The sequence below is a fragment of the Meles meles genome, chromosome 11 (assembly GCF_922984935.1).
Source record: "Meles meles chromosome 11, mMelMel3.1 paternal haplotype, whole genome shotgun sequence".
Classification (NCBI taxonomy): Eukaryota; Metazoa; Chordata; class Mammalia; order Carnivora; family Mustelidae; genus Meles; species Meles meles.
Genome location: NC_060076.1, coordinates 81,029,978 through 81,052,527, shown reverse-complemented (window position 1 = coordinate 81,052,527; position 22,550 = coordinate 81,029,978). Strand labels below are relative to the sequence as shown.

At 35.0% G+C, this 22,550-nt stretch overlaps 1 protein-coding gene across 3 annotated transcripts in view; it reads left to right on the top strand.

Moving 5' to 3' along the window:
- The window catches only part of VPS13A (vacuolar protein sorting 13 homolog A), a 244,795-nt gene that overhangs the window by 107,673 nt on the left and 114,572 nt on the right, over window positions 1-22,550 (top strand). For all 3 annotated transcript variants that reach the window (XM_046022052.1, XM_046022053.1, XM_046022054.1), the window contains exons 27-33: window positions 5,227-5,306; window positions 6,721-6,780; window positions 6,988-7,141; window positions 7,845-7,961; window positions 8,041-8,144; window positions 16,334-16,501; window positions 17,867-18,171. In XM_046022052.1, coding sequence (XP_045878008.1) covers window positions 5,227-5,306; window positions 6,721-6,780; window positions 6,988-7,141; window positions 7,845-7,961; window positions 8,041-8,144; window positions 16,334-16,501; window positions 17,867-18,171 — 988 coding nt within the window. The remainder of the gene's footprint in view (window positions 1-5,226; window positions 5,307-6,720; window positions 6,781-6,987; window positions 7,142-7,844; window positions 7,962-8,040; window positions 8,145-16,333; window positions 16,502-17,866; window positions 18,172-22,550) is intronic.

Below are 22,550 nucleotides of genomic sequence, written 5' to 3'. Positions count from 1 at the left end.
AATTCTTGTCTTAATGCTTTTGCAGACACAGTTACGATACTGAAAATCAGTAAAAAGGAAAGGACATCTTACCTTGTTCCTTAGTGTGAAAACCTTGAGTTTCTCACAGTTTTGTTTTGTTTTTTTTTTTTAAACTTTTTTTTTTAATATTTTATTTATTTATTTGAGTGAGAGAGAGCATGAGCGAGGAGAAGGTCAGAGGGAGAAGCAGACTCCCAGTGAGCTGGGAACCCGATGCGGGACTCGATCCTGGGACTCCAGGATCATGACCTGAGCTGAAGGCAGTCGTTCCACCAACTGAGCCACCCAGGCTCCCGAGTTTCTCACAGTTAAGTATGTAGTTAGCTGCAGGTTTTTAGAAGATATTCTTTTTTTTTTTTTTCTTTTTCTTAGAAGATATTCTTTATCAAGTTAGAAAGTTCTTTATTCCTAGTTTACTGAAAGTTTTTATCATGAATGGTTGTTGGATATTGTCATATGCTTTTTCTGCATCTGTTTAAATGATCATGTTGTTTTTTCCTCTGTAGCCTATAGATGTCATAGAGTACATCAGTTGATTTTCAAATGTTGAGCCAATCTTGCAGTTTGGGATAAATTTTACTTGGTCATGGAACATATTTCTTTTTACACTTGGTTGGAATCAGTTCTGTGTGTGTGTGTGTGTGTGTGTGTGTGTGTGTGTGTGTGTGTGTGTGTGTTGTAGTATTGTAGCTGCTGTATCTGTGTTAATGAGAGTTACTTGCCTGCAGTTTACCTTTTTTTTTTTTTTTGGAATGCCTTTGTGTTTGTTTTGGTATTAGGGTAATTCTGATTTAGTAGAATGAGTTAGCAAGTATTCCTTCTATTTGTGTCCTCTGAAAGGGATTGTATAGAATTGGTGTAATTTTCCTTAAAGGTTTATTAGGATTCACCACTGAACCCATCTGGGCATGTTGCTTTCTTTTCTGGAAAGTTATTAGTTATTGACTTGATTCCTGTAATAGATATGAACCTATTTAGATTGTCTATCCTTGTGAAAGTTTGTCAGATTGTATCTGTTTCAAATAATTGGTACATTTCATTAGGTTATCACTTTTGTGGACAGAATTGTTCATAGTATTCTTTTAACTATCCTTTTAATATTCATGATACCATTATTTCTCCTCTTTTATTTCTAATATTAGTAATCCATTTCCTCTTTTTTTCTTAATTAACCTGAGTAGAGGCTTATCAATTTTTTTTGATCTTTTCAAAGAAATTTTTTTGTTTCCTTAATTTTTCTGATGATTTGTTTTCAGTTTCCTTGATTTTGATCTACTTTTTATTATTTATTTTGCTTACTTTGGATTTATTTTGCTCTCTTTTTCTAGTTTTCTAAGGTGAAAGCTTTTAAGTTATTGATTTATATCTTATTTTCTAACACATACATTCAATTTTATATATCCTTCTAAGCAGTGCTTTTATTATATATAGCCCACAACTTTTGTTAAGGTCTGTGTTCATACTTACTGTTTTGTTTGTTTGTTTTTTTTTTTTTTAGAGTTTATTTATTTATTTGACAGATAGAGATCACAAGTAGGCAGAGAGAGAGGAAGGGGGAGGCAGGCTCCCTGCTGAGCAGAGAGCCCGATGCGGGGCTCCATCCCAGGACCCTGAGATCATGACCTGAGCTGAAGGCAGAGGCTTTAACCCACTGAGCTACCCAGGTGCCCTCATACTTACTTCTAATGTTTTTAAATTTCTTTTGAGATTTCTTCTTTTACCCATGTATTATTAAAAGTGTTTATTCTCCAAATATTTTGGAATTTTCCAGCTATATTTCTTTTTTTTTTTTTTGGCACTCTATACATTTTTTTTTAATTTCTTATTTTTTATAAACATATAATGTATTTTTATCCCCAGGGGTACAGGTCTGTGAATCGCCAGGTTTACACACTTCACAGCACTCACCATAGCACATACCCTCCCCAATGTCCATAACCCCCTCCCCCTCTCCCAACCCCACCTCCCCCCAGCAACCCCCAGTTTGTTTTGTGCGATTAAGAGTCACTTATGGTTTGTCTCCCTCCCAATCCCATCTTGTTCCATTTATTCTTCTCCTATCCCCCCAACCCCCCATGTTGCATCTCCATATCCTCATATCAGGGAGATCATATGATAGTTGTCTTTCTCCGATTGACTTATTTCACTAAGCATGATACCCTCTAGTTCCATCCACGTTGTCACAAATGGCAAGATTTCATTTCTTTTGATGGCTGCATAGTATTCCATTGTGTATATATATCACATCTTCTTTGTCCATTCATCTGTTGATGGACATCTAGGTTCTTTCCATAGTTTGGCTATTGTAGACATTGCTGCTATAAACATTTGGGTGCACATGCCCCTTCGGATCATTACATTTGTATCTTTAGGGTAAATACCCAGTAGTGCAATTGCTGGGTCATAGGGTAGTTCTATTTTCAACATTTTGAGGAACCTCCATGCTGTTTTCCAGAGTGGTTGTACCAGCTTGCATTCCCACCAACAGTGTAGGAGGGTTCCCCTTTCTCCGCATCCTCGCCAGCTATATTTCTTAATGATTTATAGTTCCATTGATTTTTTACTTTTTAAAATTCAGTAAGGTGTGTTTTATGGCCCAGAATGTGGCCTATCTTGCTGATTAGTCCATGGGAGCATAAGAAGATGTATTCTGCTGTTGTTGGATGGAGTAGTCTATAGATATCCATTATATCCAGTTGACTAATGGTGTTATTACCAAGTTCAACTGTGTCCTTACTGATATTTTTGTCTGCTGGATCTGTCCATTTCTGATGGGGGATATTGAAGTCTTTAACTATGACAGTGGGTTCATCTGTTTCTCCTTTCAGTACTCAGTGTTTTGTCTCACATACTTTGACGCTTGGTTGTTAAGATGCATACAACTTAAGGATTGTTGTGTATTCATGAAGAATTGACCCCTTTATCATTATATAATACCTTTCATCATCCCTTATAGTTTTTCTTGCTTTGGAGTCTGCTCTCTCTGAAAATTAACATAGCTATCTCTGCCTTCTTTTTATTAGTATTTACCTGCAGTATTTTTCTCCATCCATTTGCTTTCAGTGTATATGTGTCTTTATATTTAAAGTGTGTGTGTGTTATTTATTCATTTGTGAGAGAGACAGAGCACACATGCAGGGAGATAGGCAGGAGTAGAGGCAGAGGGAGAGGGGAAGCTGGCTCCCCACTGAGACAGCCTGGAGCCTGACATGTGGCTCGATCCCAGGACCTGGAGATCATGACCTGAGCCAAAGGCAGATGCCTAACCCTTTGAGCCATCCAGGCGCCCCTTAAAGTGTGTTTCTTATAGACACTATATAGTTGGGTCTTGTTTTTTTTTTGGTCCACTGTGGCGATCTGCATTTTTTAATAGATGCATTTAGACCATTGATGTCCAAAGTGATTATTAATATCAGTTGGCTTAAAAAAAATTTAAAGGTAATAGTGTTTTCCATTTATTTTTGAGACCACATAAATCTGGGTTAATTGACGGGCTCACTTCATAGGGTGTGTATGACTTTTGATCTCAGGGTTGTGAGTTCAAACCCCGTGATGGTGTAGAGCTCACTTTTTAAAAAATGTATTCGCTTACATGTGTATAAAAGCACTTCCGCTGTCACAGAATCTGATGTTCTTTTGATGGTTCGCTTCTTAAAGTTTATAAGTGAATCAGGCTTTAAATGGAAGCTATTTTGTAAAATACTTTAAGCTCATGTCGGATTTTTTTCCTCCAGTAGATTGAGGGACTCAATATGAGGGAATCGCAGAACTAAACTAAACATAAAAATTTGCATCCCAGCTACTATTTATGTGAATTAAGAAAGGCAGAGAATATGCTTATCTCAAGATTTAAGAGGGTCATCCTCTCTGGGAACTCACTCCTAGGCAAACCTGTCCATTAACTACTATCATGAAAATCGCCCTCCCTTTTTTGAGCCCTGGATTGAATGGGGTCTTGGTATTTAGAAAAGTAAATTAAGTATTGCAGCCTGGAAGCTTAATCATTGGACATGACTTACACATTTCAATTCCATATCTACACTTGTTTTGTGGCCCTTGAGAACTTGAGTGTGGTCGACTTTATTATGATTATCTTTTGCTGAGAAAACCATTATACACAATAGATACAGAGTTTTACTTTATTATGCTTTTTAACATCAAGAAACCATTTGCTCCTGTGATTAGAAAGAAAAGTGAACCAATTTGATAGGGCTCTCCAGCAATCCAGAGGTATTTTAGCCGTTTTCAATTATATTTATTTTTTGTTTGCTTCCCAAGAGGGCAGGATAAGAAAACCCTAGCTCACAGAATACTGATACACAGTTGCCACTGCACCTATTTCTGTAATATTTTTGCTTTTTTTTTTTTTTTAGTGGGAGTGGGAGGAAGTGAATAGCATAGTTTCTTGTAAATGATCAGTAAATAGTTCTGTAGATAAACAAGTGAGAAAATTCAGGACCTTTTTTACGGTTTGAAATGCAAGTAGCTTCTGAAGTAGAAAGCTGGCTGAATAGCTAATAAAGTTTTAAATCTGGAAGATTCTGTGGAATATGTTGTATTTTTTTCCTCAAAAGTCTTATGATTGATTTGTAGTCCTTTCCTCCACTATCTAGATACTGATTTGGAATGGCCATAAATAATTTGGTGGTGATAGTTTTAAAACCCTTATACAAAATGCTGAGTTTTCTTACTGTTTTCTTAAGTTTTGATCAGAAGCAGCAATACAACTAGTAAATTAAATGACAATGGAGTTTATTCTAATTTAAACCAATATACAGGAAAAACTTAGTTTCTCATCACATACCTGATCTGTCTTCTCAAAAATAATGGGCATCGATGATTTTCTTTCTCATATTTCTATGACTCAAGGCCACAGTTTTCTTCATGTCCTTTCATTGTTCATAATAATTATTCCCTTTTTTTCTTTAACTGATTGCTGCTTTTTTTTTTAACCTTACTTCCTATCAAAGTTTAGAAGACTAAGACTTTCACATTGTGGCATAGGAGATGGGTAGGGAATTGTGGGGAGTAATTACAGATTGAGAGTTTAAGATAAAGGAGGAGGGACCTCACTTGGGTAAGGTAGAATTCAAGGCCCAGAACTGATTCAGAAAATTCTTCTTTTCCAGTTACATTTTACTATTGTTGCTGATATTTATTTTCCATTATTTTTACATGAAAGTAATTTTAAAAAATCATTTTTAGGTGCAAACAAGAAACCAATTTATTTGATTACAACACTGGATAATACGATGGAAGATCTGCTGACTTTGGAATATGTGAAGGTAAGTGCTTCCTTTGTATGGTAAATGTACTTCTGTAATGTTGTAACTAAGTTTTATAAGTTAGATTCAGCTTAATCTTCATGGTAATGTGTTTTCTAAAACGTTAAGGCTTTCTTGTTTTGTAATCCTAATAAATTTTAATGTATAAAAATATAAATAAAAATAAGCCTGTGTTCTAAGTAGAAATGACATGAAGTTTGGAGTTTTTTCCCCCTCCATCAGATAACCCAAAAAACCCCAAACCAAAACAAAAAAAAAGCCAAACCTAAAAACCCAGACCTTTTTTTAAGTCTTATTTTGTTAGAGAGAGAGGGAGCATGCATTTGGAGCAGGGGATGGAGAAGAGAGACAAAAAGAGAAGGAGAGGAATCTCAGGCAGACTCCCCACTGAGCATGGAGCCCAATGCTGGGCTTGATCTCATGACCCTGAGATCATGACCTGAGTTGAAATCAAGAGTTGGAGTCTTAACTGACTGAGCCACCTAGGTGCCCCCAAACCCAAACCTTTTCATCTTGATGGAATTTATTATGGCATAATACAATTTCATTTGATTTGCCTGTTACCCGAAGTTTCCTCATTTTCCTGGTTTTAATGATTCTATTCATTTTCTATTGATTTATAATATTCATTTCATCTTCCGTTAAGTTTTTATATGTACTAGGGTTTACTTAAGATTTATAACATTTTCATTGACCTGTTTTTATGAAAGTGCCATATTAATTTAATAATTACTTTATCATAGGGTGCCTGGGTGGCGCAGTCACATAAGTGTCAGACTCCTTTTCAGCTCAAGTCATGTTCTCAGGGTCTTCAGATCAAGCCCCACATGGAGCTCCAATCTCAGTGAGGAGTCTGCTCAAGTTTCTCTCTCCCTCTCCCCCTCTCCACCCTCATGTGTGTTCTCTCTCTAAAATAAATCTTAGGGACGCCTGGGTGGCTCAGTGGGTTAAGCTGCTGCCTTCGGCTCAGGTCATAATCTAGGTCCTGGGATCGAGTCCCGCATCGGGCTCTCTGCTCAGCAGCGAGTCTGCTTCCCTCTCTCTCTCTCTGCCTGCTTCTCTGTCTACTTGTGATCTCTCTCTGTCAAATAAATAAATAAAATCTTAAAAAAAAAAATAAATCTTAAAAAAAAAACTTTATTATAATAGCAATGCTCAAAGAGTATTTTATCGCTTTTAAGACCATTTTTACTATTATTGATCTAGATATTTTAGGGGTTTTGTTTATACATTAAATAGCTTTTATATGACAAAATCATTCTAGATCTAAAGATAACGCACTGTCTTTGGACACTTGTTAAACAATTCTGTCACACAGAGGAAGATTGTGAAGGCCCTTAGGGAGTTGCAATTGTATATACTATATGTCTTTCTAAGATACTCGAACAGATTTGCTTTTTTTCTCTTTGGATAGGCTGAAAAAAATCTACCCAACTTGAAAAGTGCTTACAACAATGCCCTACAACTGATTAAGGTATGAGTGAATAATTATTTATTTTTTAATTAGAAACTGTATTTCTAAGTAAATATATTATGAAAACTGCTTTATAACTAGAACTGTGATCCTTGAGGATAAAAATGGAATATTATAAATTCTGTCCTTTATACCACAAACAATAGTTATACTGAGCAGCAAACCAGTATTTATTGACCAATTACTAAAATCAGCTTTGTTCTTTAGGTGAATTTTTCCTCTTTGGATATTCATTTACATACCGAAGCACTTCTGAAAACAATAAATTATTTTAATAATATACTTCCACAATTGGAAGAAAAACCAGCCCCAGTGTCTGTTGCAGAGACTGAAGACAAAGGAGAGGTCATTAAAAAAATGTGTATGTTTAAAATTCAGCTTCAAAGTTTTTTACCGTGTGGATCAATAATTAGTCTTTGCTTTATTATTCATGCATAATATTGGCTTCAGAATTCTATTGCCTAGATTAATATCTAGAAAGATTATTATATAACAGGTAAATTTTAGAAAATGATACTTAAAGAAAGTAATTACTAGTTAAGAAAATGTGGCTTTTAATTGTCGTTTTACTCTTTTTAGTCAAGATATTATACAGTACTAGTATTTGATTTGGATTAAATTCATGAATTTTAATATCATAATTTTAGATTAGAATAATGGAACTAAGAAAATTTGAATCCTTTCAGAGTGTGTTTTTGAATGAAATACTTTTTAAGTAATGAAAAGTTGCAGGTTTGACAATGAGAAGTATTACATCATAATCATTGTCTCTTGATTGATTTATGATTTTACAGCTATAATTTTTTAGTTTCAAATGATAGTATCATCTAGGAACATTTTTGTTGTGTCTGATTAGTTTGGCTTTGTTTTCATTAGGTTTGATTGTTTTTTGTTTTTTAAGAATTCCTAATTAAGTAGGGAATATCTTGCTTGCTTTCAGTGGAATAGCAAATGAGATTTTCCTCTAGTATTATCATTAATTTTTCTTCTACTTCAGTTCCTTTATAAGGGTAGTGAGGTAACTACTAAACTTTTTCCTTATGTTTTACAATTTTTTTTTGCAGCTTTAAAACTATCCAAGAACGAGGATATTATTACCTTGCAGATTTTAGCAGAATTATCTTGTTTACAGATCTTTATTCAAGATCAGAAACGTAACATTGCTGAAATTAAGATTGAAGGTAATGAAATTTGAGAAAAAATAAATTCAGAACTACTAAATGAAAGAAAAGCCATCTGATCTTCCTTGTATTCCCTTAGGGCTTGATTCTGAGATCATTATGAGGCCTGCTGCGACTGAAATAAATGCAAAGCTAAGGAATATAATTGTTTTGGATTCTGATAAGACAGCTGTGTACAAAAAGGTGTGAATTTGTTTCTATTACTTAGTAGTACCTCATTAAATATCCTTGTCCTTAAACATTGATCATAGGTATAAATTAGTTGTCAGAATTTAGTAATGTGGCTTATTAAGTGGATGGGTCTTGGAGTTCGGCAAAGTTGGGTTTGTATCTTAGCTCTGTTCCTTGGCAGATGAGTGACCTAAACTGAAATTGTTTCTTTATTTGTAAAATGAGGATTAAGAATCTCATAAATAAGTTTACATAACTCTCCTGAAACATAGTTGGGGGCTAAGGAGGGGCAGTTAGTAAATTGCCTTTTTCATTTTTTTCCTTTTTGTTCTTACCTTCAAATACTGTGAACCTTGTGATGCATTTCAGATTTCAACAGCAGAGGTTATGAAGTCAGACTGAACAGATAAGATTATTTTTTAAGTTTATTTTATGGGTGCTTACTGTGGTATAGTGGTTCACAATGTTAACAGAGTCCTTTGAACTTGAAGGCTAGTGCTCAAGGGGTAGGTATTAGTACTTGGTGTAAGACGGGTACTGTTCTTGGTCCAGATGCTGTTATAGAGTTGGACGGCTAATTTTTGAACAGTGGAGCCTCTATTTAAGAAAGTGAACAGAACATCAAATAGTAGGATTAGAAAAGGCTAAGGTGCCTCTTGAGTCACAAAGTCAGAGTCTGTAGTGTGAAAGGAAATAAATGAATAGGCTTAGCCAATAATACCGATGAGATACAGTGATGACCTCATTTTATGTTAAATAAAACTTCTTACTCATTATATTTTCTTATTATGGCTTACTAGCGTGAGATAGCAAGAGTGCCAAACCATCAAATGTACATGGTCCATAGTAATACGGAGCAAGAAATTTTCCGGAAGCCATGGTTTTAATATGCTTCTATTGCTTTTATTTAAGAAAAAAACAAAATACTAAAGCATTTAAGAAGTAGATTATCTGTTTTATTTTCCTTGTCTAGGAAGTAAAGCTCACATAAATAAATCCATCTACTAAAAGTCATACGAGTAGTTTAGTAATAGAACTGATAATGTAACCCAAGGCATTTACTTTTTTTCTTCTTAATTTTATTACTAATGCATCTATAAGGTAAAAAAAAAAAAATCAACTTACAAAAAGCTACAAAATGAAAAGTTTCTTACTTCAGTCTTCTTGCATCCCCATTTTCCTCCCTATTCCTTGACTTTGATTCCAGTGTACATGATTTTTTAGATTTTTGAAGAAGATTTTATTTATTTATTTTAGAGTGAGAGCATGCGGGGGAGGGGAGGGGAGGCCAGTGAGCAGAAGGGGAGGGAGAGAGGAAGGGAGAGAATCCCATGCAGACTTCATGGGCGTGGAGCCCAATGCAGGGCTTGATCTCATCACTCTGAGATCATGACCTGAGCTGAAACCGAGTCTGATTAATGCTTCACTGACTGAGCCACCCAGGTGCCCCTCCAATGTACATGATTTTTAAACAAACTGCCTTGGTTTGGTAACATGGTTTGGAACCATGTCAAGGAGTTAGAGGGACAACATTTTGCCCCACATCAAAGCTTCCTAATTACTGTGCCATGATACACTATTGTGCCCTGAATGGGTTTTGGGCATAATAATGTATTTAGCCCCTCAGCTTTTTGGGATATTGGGTAAAGGATACCTGGAGTTCTCAGATTATTTGAATTTGCCCTGACTTATCAGCCTCTATTTACCCTAGAACCATTGTACTGATAATTGTTATTTATGTGTGTCATAAACAATATAGAATAACATGGAATCCGAGAGGGATTCTAGCTGATCTAACAAGCTTATGAAGTAAGATATCATTATAAATTAGTTTCTTATATCTTTTTTATAGAAGAGTGTTTTAAAAGTGAATGTCTAAAAAATTACCTACTTACTAATGCTTGTTAATTCTGGGTGGTATGTATTTCTAGTTATTGGACTTTGGACAGATAGATGTAACAGTAGATGATCAGGTATGGATATGGTAATTTTATGGCCTTAATAAAAATTGAGAGTAATGGGTTTTTTCCCCATAGGCCAATCAGTTTCCTTTGAGAAAAGTACTATAAATATGTCTGAAAGTCTAGATTCTAGGAGCCAAAATGGTTGAAGAATGTTGGGGACCTCACCTTTCAATTTATAGATTTTTACTATAAATATACATTTTTCAGTTTTATTTACCTGTTTCCTGCACCTGGTGTCTCCTCTGCCATATCTTCTCTAAACTCTGTCTTAAGCAAATTTCTTTTCTTCGTTTTCGTTCGTTTACAGGGTGGGGGGCGGGGAGGTGGGGGCAGTCACAGGGTCACTTGTGGAAAATATTTTGATATTTTATTAACAATATTTGGAGTATTACAGTCAACAAAATATGCAAAGACCCTCTCCTGGGGTAAATGATAAAAAATAATAGAAAATGTTATTAGGAAGTGGTAAGTGCTTTGAAAGGCAATAAAGTAGGATAATATGATAGTGATTCTAATATTATCTTAGGATTATCAGGAAATCCCTTTCTGAACATTTGAATGACATGTGAATCAATTGTAGATGCGGAAAGAGCATTCCAGGTAGAGGAAATAGCAGCTCTAAGGGTTTTGTCAGAAGGGTACTTGGCATATTTGGAAGGCTGTAACGGGCCTCAGTAATCCTTATATAGAATTCTTTTCTGGTTTCTTTTTTCCTTTTTAAACCCAGGTTTACTGTACATTTAGTAAAATTTACCCTTTTTAGGGCATAGTTCCTGTGGTTTTTTTGAACACCTACAATTGTGTAATTTCCAATACCTTTAAGGATAATCGATTAGATAGATATCTCTCCTCCCAAAAGTTACTCCTGCCCCATCTAGGAGTCCGTTTTTTTGTTCCTATAGTTTGCCATTTCCAAAATATTAAATATATGGAATACTGTAGTATATAGCCTTTTGAGTCTGATTCTTTCTTAGCATTTACAATTCTAATTTTTGTCTTTTCTCATTTTTTTTGACCAGATTGACTAGACATTTATCAGTTTTATTGATCTTTTCAAAGAACCAGCTTTTGGTTCAGTTCAGTTTTCTTTATTTTAACCCACTGAGCCACCCAGGCGCCCCCTGTGTTCCTTGTTTTAAATTTCATTTATTTCTCATTTTTATTTGCTACCTCCAGCTTGCTTTGGAATTAATTTCTTCTTTTCCTAATTTCTTAAGGTAGAAGCTTAGATTATTAATTTGAGATCTTATTTTTGAATATAGGCATTTACTGCTAGAAATTTTCCTTTAAGCACTGCTGTAGTTGTATCCTACAAAGTTTGAGATGTTTATTTTTATTCAATTTAAAATATTTTCTAATTTCTCTTACAACTTTATTTTGGTTTATTTAGAAGTATGTTGTTTAACCTCCAAATATTTTGAGATGTTTTTCAGATATCTTTCTGTTACTGATTTCCAGTTTAAATCTGTTGTCAGAGAATAAACTTGTTTGGTTCTTTTAAACTTGTTGGTGTTTGTTTTATGGGCCATAAAACATGAATTCTCCAAGTACAATTGAAATTATTGTGTATATCTGGGTGTCACTGGGTTGAATGTTCCATAAATGTCAGTTAGAGCATGTAGGTTGGTTAATAGGATTCTTCAAGCTATTGATCTTCTGTTTATTAGTTCTGTTGATTATTAAGGAAGGATTGTTGAAGTTTTAACTGTGTATTTATCTGTTTCTTCTTTCACTTATCTTAATTTTTGCTTCATTTGTTGATAGATCTCATGTATAGAATTTTTATACATTCTGGGTTAGTTGGCCCTTTTGTGATTATAAAGTATCTCTTTGTCCTTGGTAGTTGCCCTTATTCTGAATTTGCTTTGGAAGTAATATGGCCACTCCAGATTTCTTCGATTAGTGTTTGTAGGGTATATCTTTTTCTATTCTTTTACTTTTAATTTGTCTTTGTATTTAAAGTGGGTTTCTCAGAGGCAGCAAGTATTTCAGTCTTGCTTCTTTATCCAGTCTGACAATCTCTGACTTTTAATTTGTGTCTGGGCCATTTAAAAAAAATCCAATCCTGGATATAGTTGGTTTGAAATTTGCTCTCTCTCTAATCGTTTTCTATTTTCTGGTTGATTTGTCTTTCCCTCATTTAACCTAGTTTTGGATTAATTGTTTGTCATTGATTTTATGATTTCCGTTGTGTTTACAATACATATTTTTAATCTTAGTCTACCTTGTACTAATGTTTTACCACTTCATGTATAGGTATAATACTACCAATTCCTAATTCTCATCTTCTGTGGCATTACTGTACTGTGTTATATTTTTATGTAAACTGAAAATCCGTAATACATATGTACTGATTTTGATTTAGTCAGTTTTCTGTAGAGCGATTAATTTTTTTAAAAAAGATCTTGTATATTTAAGTTCACTCTAGCCATCACTAAAACTAATTTCTTCATGTAGCTTCAAATTTCTGTCAGTTTTGTTTCACCTTGAAGAACTTTATCATTTCTTACGATGCCAGTCTGCCAGTAATGGATTCTCTCAGCTTTTTGGGAGAAGGGGGGATGAGAACTGGAGAGAAAAAAAAAAAAAAAGATTTCACTTTTATTTCCAGTTTGGAATTTTTGCTGGGTATAGGATTTTGTGTTGATAGGGCTTTTTTCCCTCCCATTACAAACTCTTAAAAGATGTGACTGCATTAGTCTTTCTTATACATGGTTTTGACAAGAATTTTGCAATATATCTTTTTTCCTTTGTACATATTTCTCATTTTTATCTGCTTTCAGGATTTGTATATGGTGGGTCTAGGTGTATGTGTGTACATTTTAATATTTGTTATTTTGGAGATTTTCTGAGCTTCTTGGATTTGTCTACATTATTTTTCATTATCTTTTCAAATGTTCTTTTGCCTCTTTCTCTTTCTTCCCCACTCCTTTTCCTTTTCTGTCCCTTCCTTAATTCTTACTCTTCTTAGATTCCAAAAATTCTTAGTAGTTTCTTGTTAGGTATTGTCCCCCAACCTTTGAATCATCTGTTCAACCTTTTCCCTATGTTTTCCCTCCTGTTTCAGTTTGGATAATTTCTGTTAAACTATTTTTAAGTTCCCTGATTTTTATCCTTGGCTCTGTTGAATCCACGTATTAACCTGTAGAAGACATTCTTCATCTCTGTTACCAAGTTGGTTTTTTTTAGTCGTTAATATTTTCTTGATTCTCCTTTCTTTTATCAGTTTCTTTGCTGATATTCATCTGTTCATGCATATTTTCTACCTTTTTTACTAGAAGCATTTACCATATTAATCATAGGAACCTAAAATTCACTGCCTGAAAGTTCCAACATCTTTGTTACAGGGCAAGCCTGATTCTGTTGATTTCTTTGTCATTTGCTGGGTTTTGTTTTTCCTTGCTTTTTGTGGTATTTCTTAGTTACTGATTGAATGTGAGAGATCATGTATGGGACATATACAGAAATGAATAGTATTTATGTCTGATAATGGGTACATTTTCTGCTAGGCTGTAGCATGGAGGTTGAAACAATTTAATGGAGAGCTGAGCTGGGTTTGAGTTTTCTTGTGTAATATGATTGCCTTCATTACACCACTACTTCAGATTCCTTCAGCTGTATTTTGTACTTAGGTTCAGGGACTCTGCTCTTGGAATGCTGCTCTGTGCTCTGCATTTGATCTTCCTTCTATTTCCATACCTTAGAAATTTCTCTTTCTGTACTCTTGACTGTTTCTTTGATGATAGTTTACTGCTGCTTTTTTCTCAGTACCTTCAGGCTTGATGGTGAGCGTTTTGTTGGGGGAGAGGAGTTTTGGGTAGGCTTGTCAGTTGTCGCAGTCCTGTTTCAGTCTTAGCCACACCTGTGCCTTTAGGTTTCTAAAATGGGTCATCCTTGGGGCGCCTGGTTGGCTCAATCAGTTAAGCATCTGACTCTTGATTTCAGCGTGGGTCATGATCTCAGGGTCCTAAAATTAAGCCCTGTGTTAGGCTCTACACTCAGCAGGGAGTTGCTTCTCTTTCCCTCTCCCTCTACCCTCCCCCTGCTTGCATGCAGTCTTTCTCTAAAATAAGTAAATCTTAAAAAAAAAAAAAAATAGGGCATTCTTGATGAATCTGCCCCTCTTTTCTGTGGAATCTGACTCATATCTTTGGTAGTTCTGTGTGGGAGAGAATATTCTTCCTTGCCCTAGGAGAAGGTGACCTAGAATACTGTGACCCCTAGACAGTTTCTCCCCAGGGGTGTAGAAGGAGTTTTCTTTTATCCTAGCCGCTGAGGTGCAGTATCTTCACCTGTTTCTTTCTCTTTCTTTCTTTCTTTAATTGTAACTTTTTTTTTAAGATTTTATTTATTTATTTGACAGATGACAAGTAGGCAGAGCAGCAGGCAGGCAGAGAGGGGAAAGCAGGCTCCCTGCTGAGCAGAGAGCATGATGTGGGGCTCAATCCCAGGACTCTGGGATCATGATCTGAGCTGAAGGCAGAGGCTTAACCCACTGAGCCACCCAGGCACCCCACCTGTTTCTGAGGGCAACATAGTATTGCCTTTCTCCTAGGTTTATTTAATTTTTTTTAGAGATTTTTTTTATTTTAGAGAGAGAGTGTATGAATGGGGGGATGGGAAGGGGAGGAGGAGAGAATCCTCAAGCAGATTCCCCAATGAGTGCAGAGCCTTAGGCAGGGCTGGATCTCAGATCCTGAAATCATGACCTAAGCTGAAACCCAAGAGTCAGATGCTAACCGACTGAGCCACCTAGGCGCCCCTCTCCTAGTTTCTTCAGGTTCTGTTTTGAGAGGAGCATAATTCTGCTAGTCTTGTGGCTCTTTTTGCAGTGAAGACTTCTCCCTCTAGCAGGGTCATAACCAAGGAAAGCTTTCTCTCTCCTTCTCCGCTGCCCCCAGTATTTCTCATAAGCTCCCAGCAAAGAGCTCCCAATGAAGTCCTTGCAACTGGGAGTGAATTCCTCTCAGGGTCTGTGGCTGCCTGTATCTCTAATTAGTCCATAGCCCACCTTTACCATTTTAGCTGAATTCTCCTTATCTAGCTTGTATGGTACCTAGCATCTTTTTATCCTTCCCCTTAACACAGGTAAACTGAAGTGCTTGTATTCTGTCTCTCCTGAAGGTACTTTTTAAATCCTTAGATTTTAGACTGCTTGTTTAGCTTGTAGCCTCCAATTTCTAATGTTTTTTAAGAAAAGTTATGATTTTATAGTTTATCTGGTTCTTTGTTGTCATGGTTGCTGTTAAGGTTTGGAATGGGCTTCTGCCCTAGCCTTCTACATCTCAGACAGAAGCAGGGCTCCTGTAGACTCTGTTCAACCTCATCTTGTACCTCAGCCTTCAGGGCACCTTAATTTCTTTGGTTCTTTAGGTTTTCTTTATTCCACGTTGGAATTCATTAGCTTGTTAATGGTTCTTCAGCTTTTTGCCTTCTAGCATTTCGGAAAGCTATAAACCAAATTGGTTGATGATATGTCCCTCTTCTAAAATATTTTTGGCATTTCACATGTGCTGTTGTCTCTGCCATTTTTCACTAGTATTGCAGAACATGAGATTTCAGACTGCTGTAGGTAAGTCTTGCTCAGCAGGTGAGATCACCCTTCACAATCTTGTAAGAGAAGTATAGTGACGGGAGGAGACTCTTGGAAGAATCTGAAAAACCTATTCACGTATCTCAAATCAAGAGAAGTAGGTTTCATTAAGTTGCAGAGGTCAGTGTTTTTTAAACTTTTTACAGTGACCAGATAATATATTCATATGGCAACTCTCATATACAGGTATACACACTAAATGAAAATGTATAGTCTGATCATTTTTTTTCAGTTTTCCCCACTAAAAAAAAATGTTGGGCCAGACCTACTAAACTGATTTCATGATCCACAAAGGAAAGCTGGCATCTCCAGTTTGAAAAACCGTGCAGTACAGGTTTTGACAAAGGGGCTTGGGGGCACCTGCATGGCTCAGTCAGTTGAGCATCCAATTCTTGATCTCAGCTCAGGTCTCAGCTTCAGAGCTGTGACTCCACGCCCTGCCTGGAGCTCCGCACTGGGCTTGGGGCCTATGATAAAACAAACAAAAAAAAGTGTTAGAATTACTGCTCTATTTGCACTTGGTTGGCTTTAATACCAGGAAGATTTTCCAAATATGTGTGTATATTTCTTTACTTTGTGTTTATTTTTGTACTGAAAGCACATTTCAAAAGTGGATTTTGATAGTTGAATTTTCTCTCATTAAGGCTGTTTACATCACTGGAAAAGAAGTTTTTAGCTTCAAAATGATTTCTTTTGTGGATGCAACTGCTGGTTCTGCATACACAGATATGAATGTGGTTGACATTCAAGTTAATTTAACTGTTGGTTGCATTGAAGTAGTTTTTGTCACAAAATTTCTTTATTCTATATTGGTAAGTATGTTAATAAAATTTTTTAATTTTTTCCTACTAGTTGGAAATTGCCTGATGTCAGACATGGGAAAAAAGCAAAAATTCCTTACCTTTTTTTTTTTTTCCTGATTTTTCATAGTTTTCTGGGTATCCTTTATTTGACTAAAATGCGTAGTGTGTTATTTGTATAAAATCATTTTCAAATAGGAATAGTCCAGTTAATTCAAACATGCATACTAATGTATTAAATATATGTATAGTATATACTATAGGATTTGTTATCTATATTAATTGAATTCTTTATTTTATTTATGATTGGTTTAAGTCATTTTACCTGACTTATAATTCTAATTAAAAATACTAAATATATAATTGAAGTTTGTTTTAGTCTCACGTAAACATTATGGAAATTATATTTTCAATTGCATATTATACCTTTGATCATCTGGGACTTTAAAGAGTTTAGAATTAGTCTTTGTATGATACCACCATGAGATGTTTGAGTTCTTTCTCTCCTTCTCATAGTCTTTTTCCCCTATGGGTTTCCCTTGCTGTCTGCTGATAATTTTTTCCTTTGAGTTTCATACCTGTCTCTCTGACTTAAGTATTCACTTTAAAAAAAAATGTTGTCTCTAAATTTTGGTGTATAAACTAGATAATCAGTTGATTCTAAATAAATAATGTTGGTATTTTTGTGATCTTTTAAATTGAGGTTACAGTGCAATTTTTCCTATAGCCATTATTTTTTTTATTTAATATACAAGTAGTAAAGATGAACAAGCATCCTTGGTCTAATTTTGATTTATTTTTATAAATAAATAAATATTTACTTTTACTTTTAAATATTTACCTTTTACTCAAAAATTACTGAAAATTGTTTTGAAACATGAAAATGAAGTATAATTTTAAAATTAAGTATAATTCTAGATATAGTTAATGTTACTGAAGTATTTTCTAGAGTTCAGGACTAAAAAAAACTTTAGAGTTCTTGACAAACATTATTTTTTCAGTTACTTTTTATCTTATAAACATAAAGAAGCTATCTGTCCATTGAGGTTCTGTATGGAAATACAGTATGCTTGCTTAGCCTCAGGGAAAGTGCTGTCATAAAGGGAAAGAGTTGTCAGTGAAACCTTGCAGTGTCTGCATGTTGCTCTTTTCCAAGGGCAAGATTTTTGTTTTTGACTGTGTTTCTGTATCCTGGTGTTTCTCAACTTTTATTGAGGAAAATGGAGATTTAATACAGACATTCAGACTTTGTATAAAGAATGCTTGGTTGTACCAAGAAAAAATTTTTCTCTTGGAGGTGAAATCATAAACATGAAGATACATTTAACAGTCATTCATTAATGGTAACCGTTAGGATATAATTCTGTTATCTTTTAGGCTTTTATAGATAATTTTCAAGCGGCTAAACAAGCCTTGGCTGAGGCTACTGCTCAGGCAGCAGGAATGGCTGCCACTGGTGTAAAAGAATTGGCACAGAGGAGTTCTAGAATGGCGCTGGATGTTAACATCAAAGCCCCAGTGGTGGTCATCCCACAGTCTCCAGTTTCTGAAAATGTTTTTGTTGCTGATTTTGGACTAATTACAATGACAAACATATTCCATATAATAACAGAGAGCCAGAGTAACCCCCCACCTGTTATTGATCTGATAACAATAAGGCTGAGTGAAATGCGGCTATACAGGTAAGCTTTTCTTAAGTACATTTGTAGAGAATACAATCTTTTTCAAACTTTTTAATTTGAAGGTTTTGGTATCCTGAGTCTTCTGTCCACAAGGACATTTTATTTTATATAACTATACTTAATTTTGAGATTTTTCTCTTACCCAGGCTTTTTGGCAAGATCTGTTACTCCTTGGGTAATTAGGAACACTGTACAATTTGTTATCTGAGGATGTATATTTGTGCTTTTTTGTAGTTCTTTGTAAATTATGAGGTCTTGAAAAAATGGGAGAATTTCTAATATAATACATTTATTTACTTTTTAAATACAGCATTAGCCAAACTAAGCTTCATGCTGTGGATCTGATGCTCTATAATTTAAAACAAAATAAAACACAGTAGAATAATCAAATGTAACCACTGGGCCTAGGATTATAAATTAGGAGAATAAGTGAATCTCCTAATACAAATTAGGAGAATAAGAGAATAAGTGAATAGTTCCAGAACTATTTAACTGTGTTTCCATGCTATTTCTAATCACCTATTCTTGATTTAGCACTCTGTTTTTTCTCTGACTTGGATCCATCTCTGTTTATACCACTCACTTACCCTCTTCTTCCTGTCATTTTTCTTTGTTCTTATTTTCCTTGCCTCATTCCCCTTACTTTGCTACCTCTACTTCTTTTTGACCTCTGGCTAGTCTGGCTCCCTCCGGCCCCTCTTTCTTTCTTTTTTTAGATTTAAAATTTTAATTTTAGTTTTAATTTTTTTCTTTTAATTTTTAAGTAAGCCCTATGCCCAACTCATGACCCTTAGATCAAGAGTCACGTGTTTTACCGAATGAGCCATCCAGGTGCCCCTGACCCTTCTTTCTATTAGTTGAATATTTTTAAGGCAGCTGTATTGAGATACAGCTATGTATAAATTGCATATCTTTAAAATATGTAGTAAATTGTGTGTAATAAATTGCATATCTTTAAAATATACATTTTGAAAAGTTTTGACATGCATACATGTGTGACAGTTTGTGTACAATTGTAGTATTTCTTAAGTATTTGGTAGAATTCACCATTGAAGTCATTTGGGCCTTGAATTTGCTGGTGGGAGATTCTCAACTGCAATTTCCATTTCTTGAATAAACTCAGGACTATTAAAATTATTTTTTTTTCTTAAGTGATCTTTAATTTTTCCCAACAAATTTGTTCATTTCATCTCAGTTGTAAAATTTTATGGCATAAAGTTGTCCATAATACTCCTTTATTCATTACTATCTATAGCGATATCATCCCCATTATTCTTGATATTTATAATGTATGTTATTTTACTGATCTTAATGAACTACCTTTTGATTTTCTCTCTTGTTTTTCTCTTTTCTTTTTCATTGATTTCTTCTTTGATATTTATTATTTCTTTCTGCTTACTTTGGGTTTAATTTTGCTCTTTTTGTAGGTATCTTCCAGTGGTAGCTAAGATTACCACTTTGAACATTTCTTATCTAATGTAGGCACTCAACGTTAAAATTTCAGATTCCTCTCTGTAGCTCTTTCTGGCATTTTACCATATGTACTCAACTGTCTTGTTCTTTTTTGACTCTCACCTCTGTCTTCTCAAGTTGTGGACTTTGCTGGTCTTTTGCTGGCTTACCCCTCCCATTGCCATGGCTTGTAAATTATTTCAAAGCAATGAAAGTTGGGGCAGTCACAGGGCTCACCTTATTTGTTTGTTTGTTTGTTTAACCACCTCTCAGGAATGACAGTTGCCTGATGGTCTGTGTCTTAAAAACTACTTTTTAATGTACTTTATGTGGATTTTCTTGATGAGAGGGAGTTGTTGTTTCAGGCAGGATGAGAAACTTGGTTCATATTATTTCATCTTGGATGGAAGAAGAGATTTTCATCAATTGAGTATTTACATACTTATTAAGCACCTAGAATATCCCAGGTACTGTGCTAGGAAGTATAATAATGAGCAGTCTTTACAAAGGATGAATAAATAGTATCTATCTCATTGTTGAGGTGGGTGTTATTTAATGAATTTACCAAGCTGATGTGCAAAACTAGAATCAACGTTTAGATTTTGGAAGGGTTGTAGAAAACTGAGTGAAAAGGAGACAATACTGGAGGTTGAAAGAATGATTTACTAACTACTGGAGTGATTCACATATGAATTTTATGTAATGCTGTCTAGGGTAGGGAAGTGAGGTGGTGGAGAACTAACCAGTTAAGAGCAATTTAAAAGTAGCATTTATAGTAAGAGATTGTTGAATGGACATTTGGGTTCAAGGAGAGAAGTTAAAATTGACTTTGGGTTGTGGGTTTGTAAAATTCAGTATTTGGCAATAATGCACTTCACTGAGATAAGATAGAGCAATGCAGAAAAAAAAGTTGAGTGGAGACACTGAGCTCTCTAATGAGCAAAGTAATTTGGAAGTTTTCTGACTTTGATATGGAGATACATAGAAAGAGATTGGAAGGCGCTTTGACATGTGTGTAGATATTAGGGTGTTTGGACTTCCAGATTTGAGAGTCCTTAGTAATATTTAGGTAGTTATTAAAGCTAATATCACACAGTTTATGGAGTGGAGCATATGGGACAGAGTGCTCACAAATGCCAATACATAAGGAATATATATTACTGAAAAGAGACTGAGAAAAAGGAGGTAGAGAGATGGGGGGCAATCCAGGAGGGTATGTTGAGACGATGTTGAGGACTCTGTTGATACTGTTAACCATGAATTAGTAGCACCTGCTATTTTCTTAATGTAGTACTTGATATTTGGGGTTAGATTCAGGAAAGACTGATTTTTTTTTTCCTTCATTTTATTTATTTTTTTCAGTGTAACAGTATTCATTCTTTTTGCACAACACCTAGTGCTCCATGCAAAACGTGCCCTCCCCATTACCCACCACCTGTTCCCCCAACCTCCCACCCCTGACCCTTCAAAACCCTCAGGTTGCCCCAACCTCCCACCCCTGACCCTTCAAAACCCTCAGGTTGTTTTTCAGAGTCCATAGTCTCTTATGGTTCGCCTCCCCTCCCCAATGTCCATAGCCCGCTCCCCCTCTCCCAGTCCCACCTCCCCCCAGCAACCCCCAGTTTGTTTTGTGAGATTAAGAGTCATTTATGGTTTGTCTCCCTCCCAATCCCATCTTGTTTCATTTACTCTTCTCCTATCCCCCTACCCCCCCATGTTGCTTCTCCATGTCCTCATATCAGGGAGATCATATGATAGTTGTCTTTCTCCGATTGACTTATTTCACTAAGCATGATACGCTCTAGTTTTAATAAATGTGACTCAAGGTAGTGGGACAGGATTGCTAAATATTGAAAGTTATGTAGATGGATAATGGAGGTGGAAGAAATCAAAGACAAGAGGGTACTGATAAAGTAAAAGAATGTAGAAAGGGGTTTATAAACTAGAGATGCATTAATCTCAGAGTCTTAAGAATAAACACTAACTAGCTATTGATTGATTAAAGCAAGAAGTAGAAGGTGGTAGACCTGGTTGATATTATGCTTAAAGGAATATGAATGAGTGGGGAGTATGATTGCAAATTAAGGAAAATTATTTCTGTACCTCTTAACCCTGAGATTATTAGGGTGTTGGGGAAAAATTGGCCTCTATTTAATTGAGCTCCATGGAAAGCCAGGTTTCAGTTAAGGTAATACATTTAGTGCTAACATTGGAAAATGTAGAGTGATTTGTTCAGCCAAGTCCAGAGAATTAAAAAATCATAGGAAAAAATTGAGGTGAGAGACTTCTATTTTAGTAATAGACTAAAGAGGAACAATTTAAACTTTAGATGGATCATTAACTTTTAAACTGTATAAAAATCTAAATTTACTAAAAAAGATTATAAATCTATATTCACATTTTGCCTTATTTCAAGAAATGGTAGGTGTAAATTAAGTGTGAGCCTATATTACAAATAGATTCTTTTGAAAAAAGCTCACTAATTATCTCTAGAGCATTAGAAAATGCTTACTATTTTTATGTCCAAAAATGAGTTAACTTTTTATTGAAGAAATACATAAAATGATATTAGGATGAACAGAAAAGATTGCTGACAATATGACTAACCGAAGGTAAGTATTATGAATAATTTGGTCTGTTTCTTCTAGTTCATTATTTCTGCACATATATTTAAGTTGAGTAAAATAAGAATTGCTTTTTTTGGGTCATAAATTCATTTTTCCCTTAACAGTATTCTGTAAGTATTTTTCCATGTTATTTTGAGTACAACATTTTTTTCCTAAATATTTTATTTTATTCTGCAGGTTTTTAAAAATCCATTTGCCTATTGTTAGAAAGTTAATTTGATTCTGGGTTCTTTTGCTGTTATAAATAACAGTATAATGATGATCGATACAATTTTTCATCAATAGTTACATGACATTCTA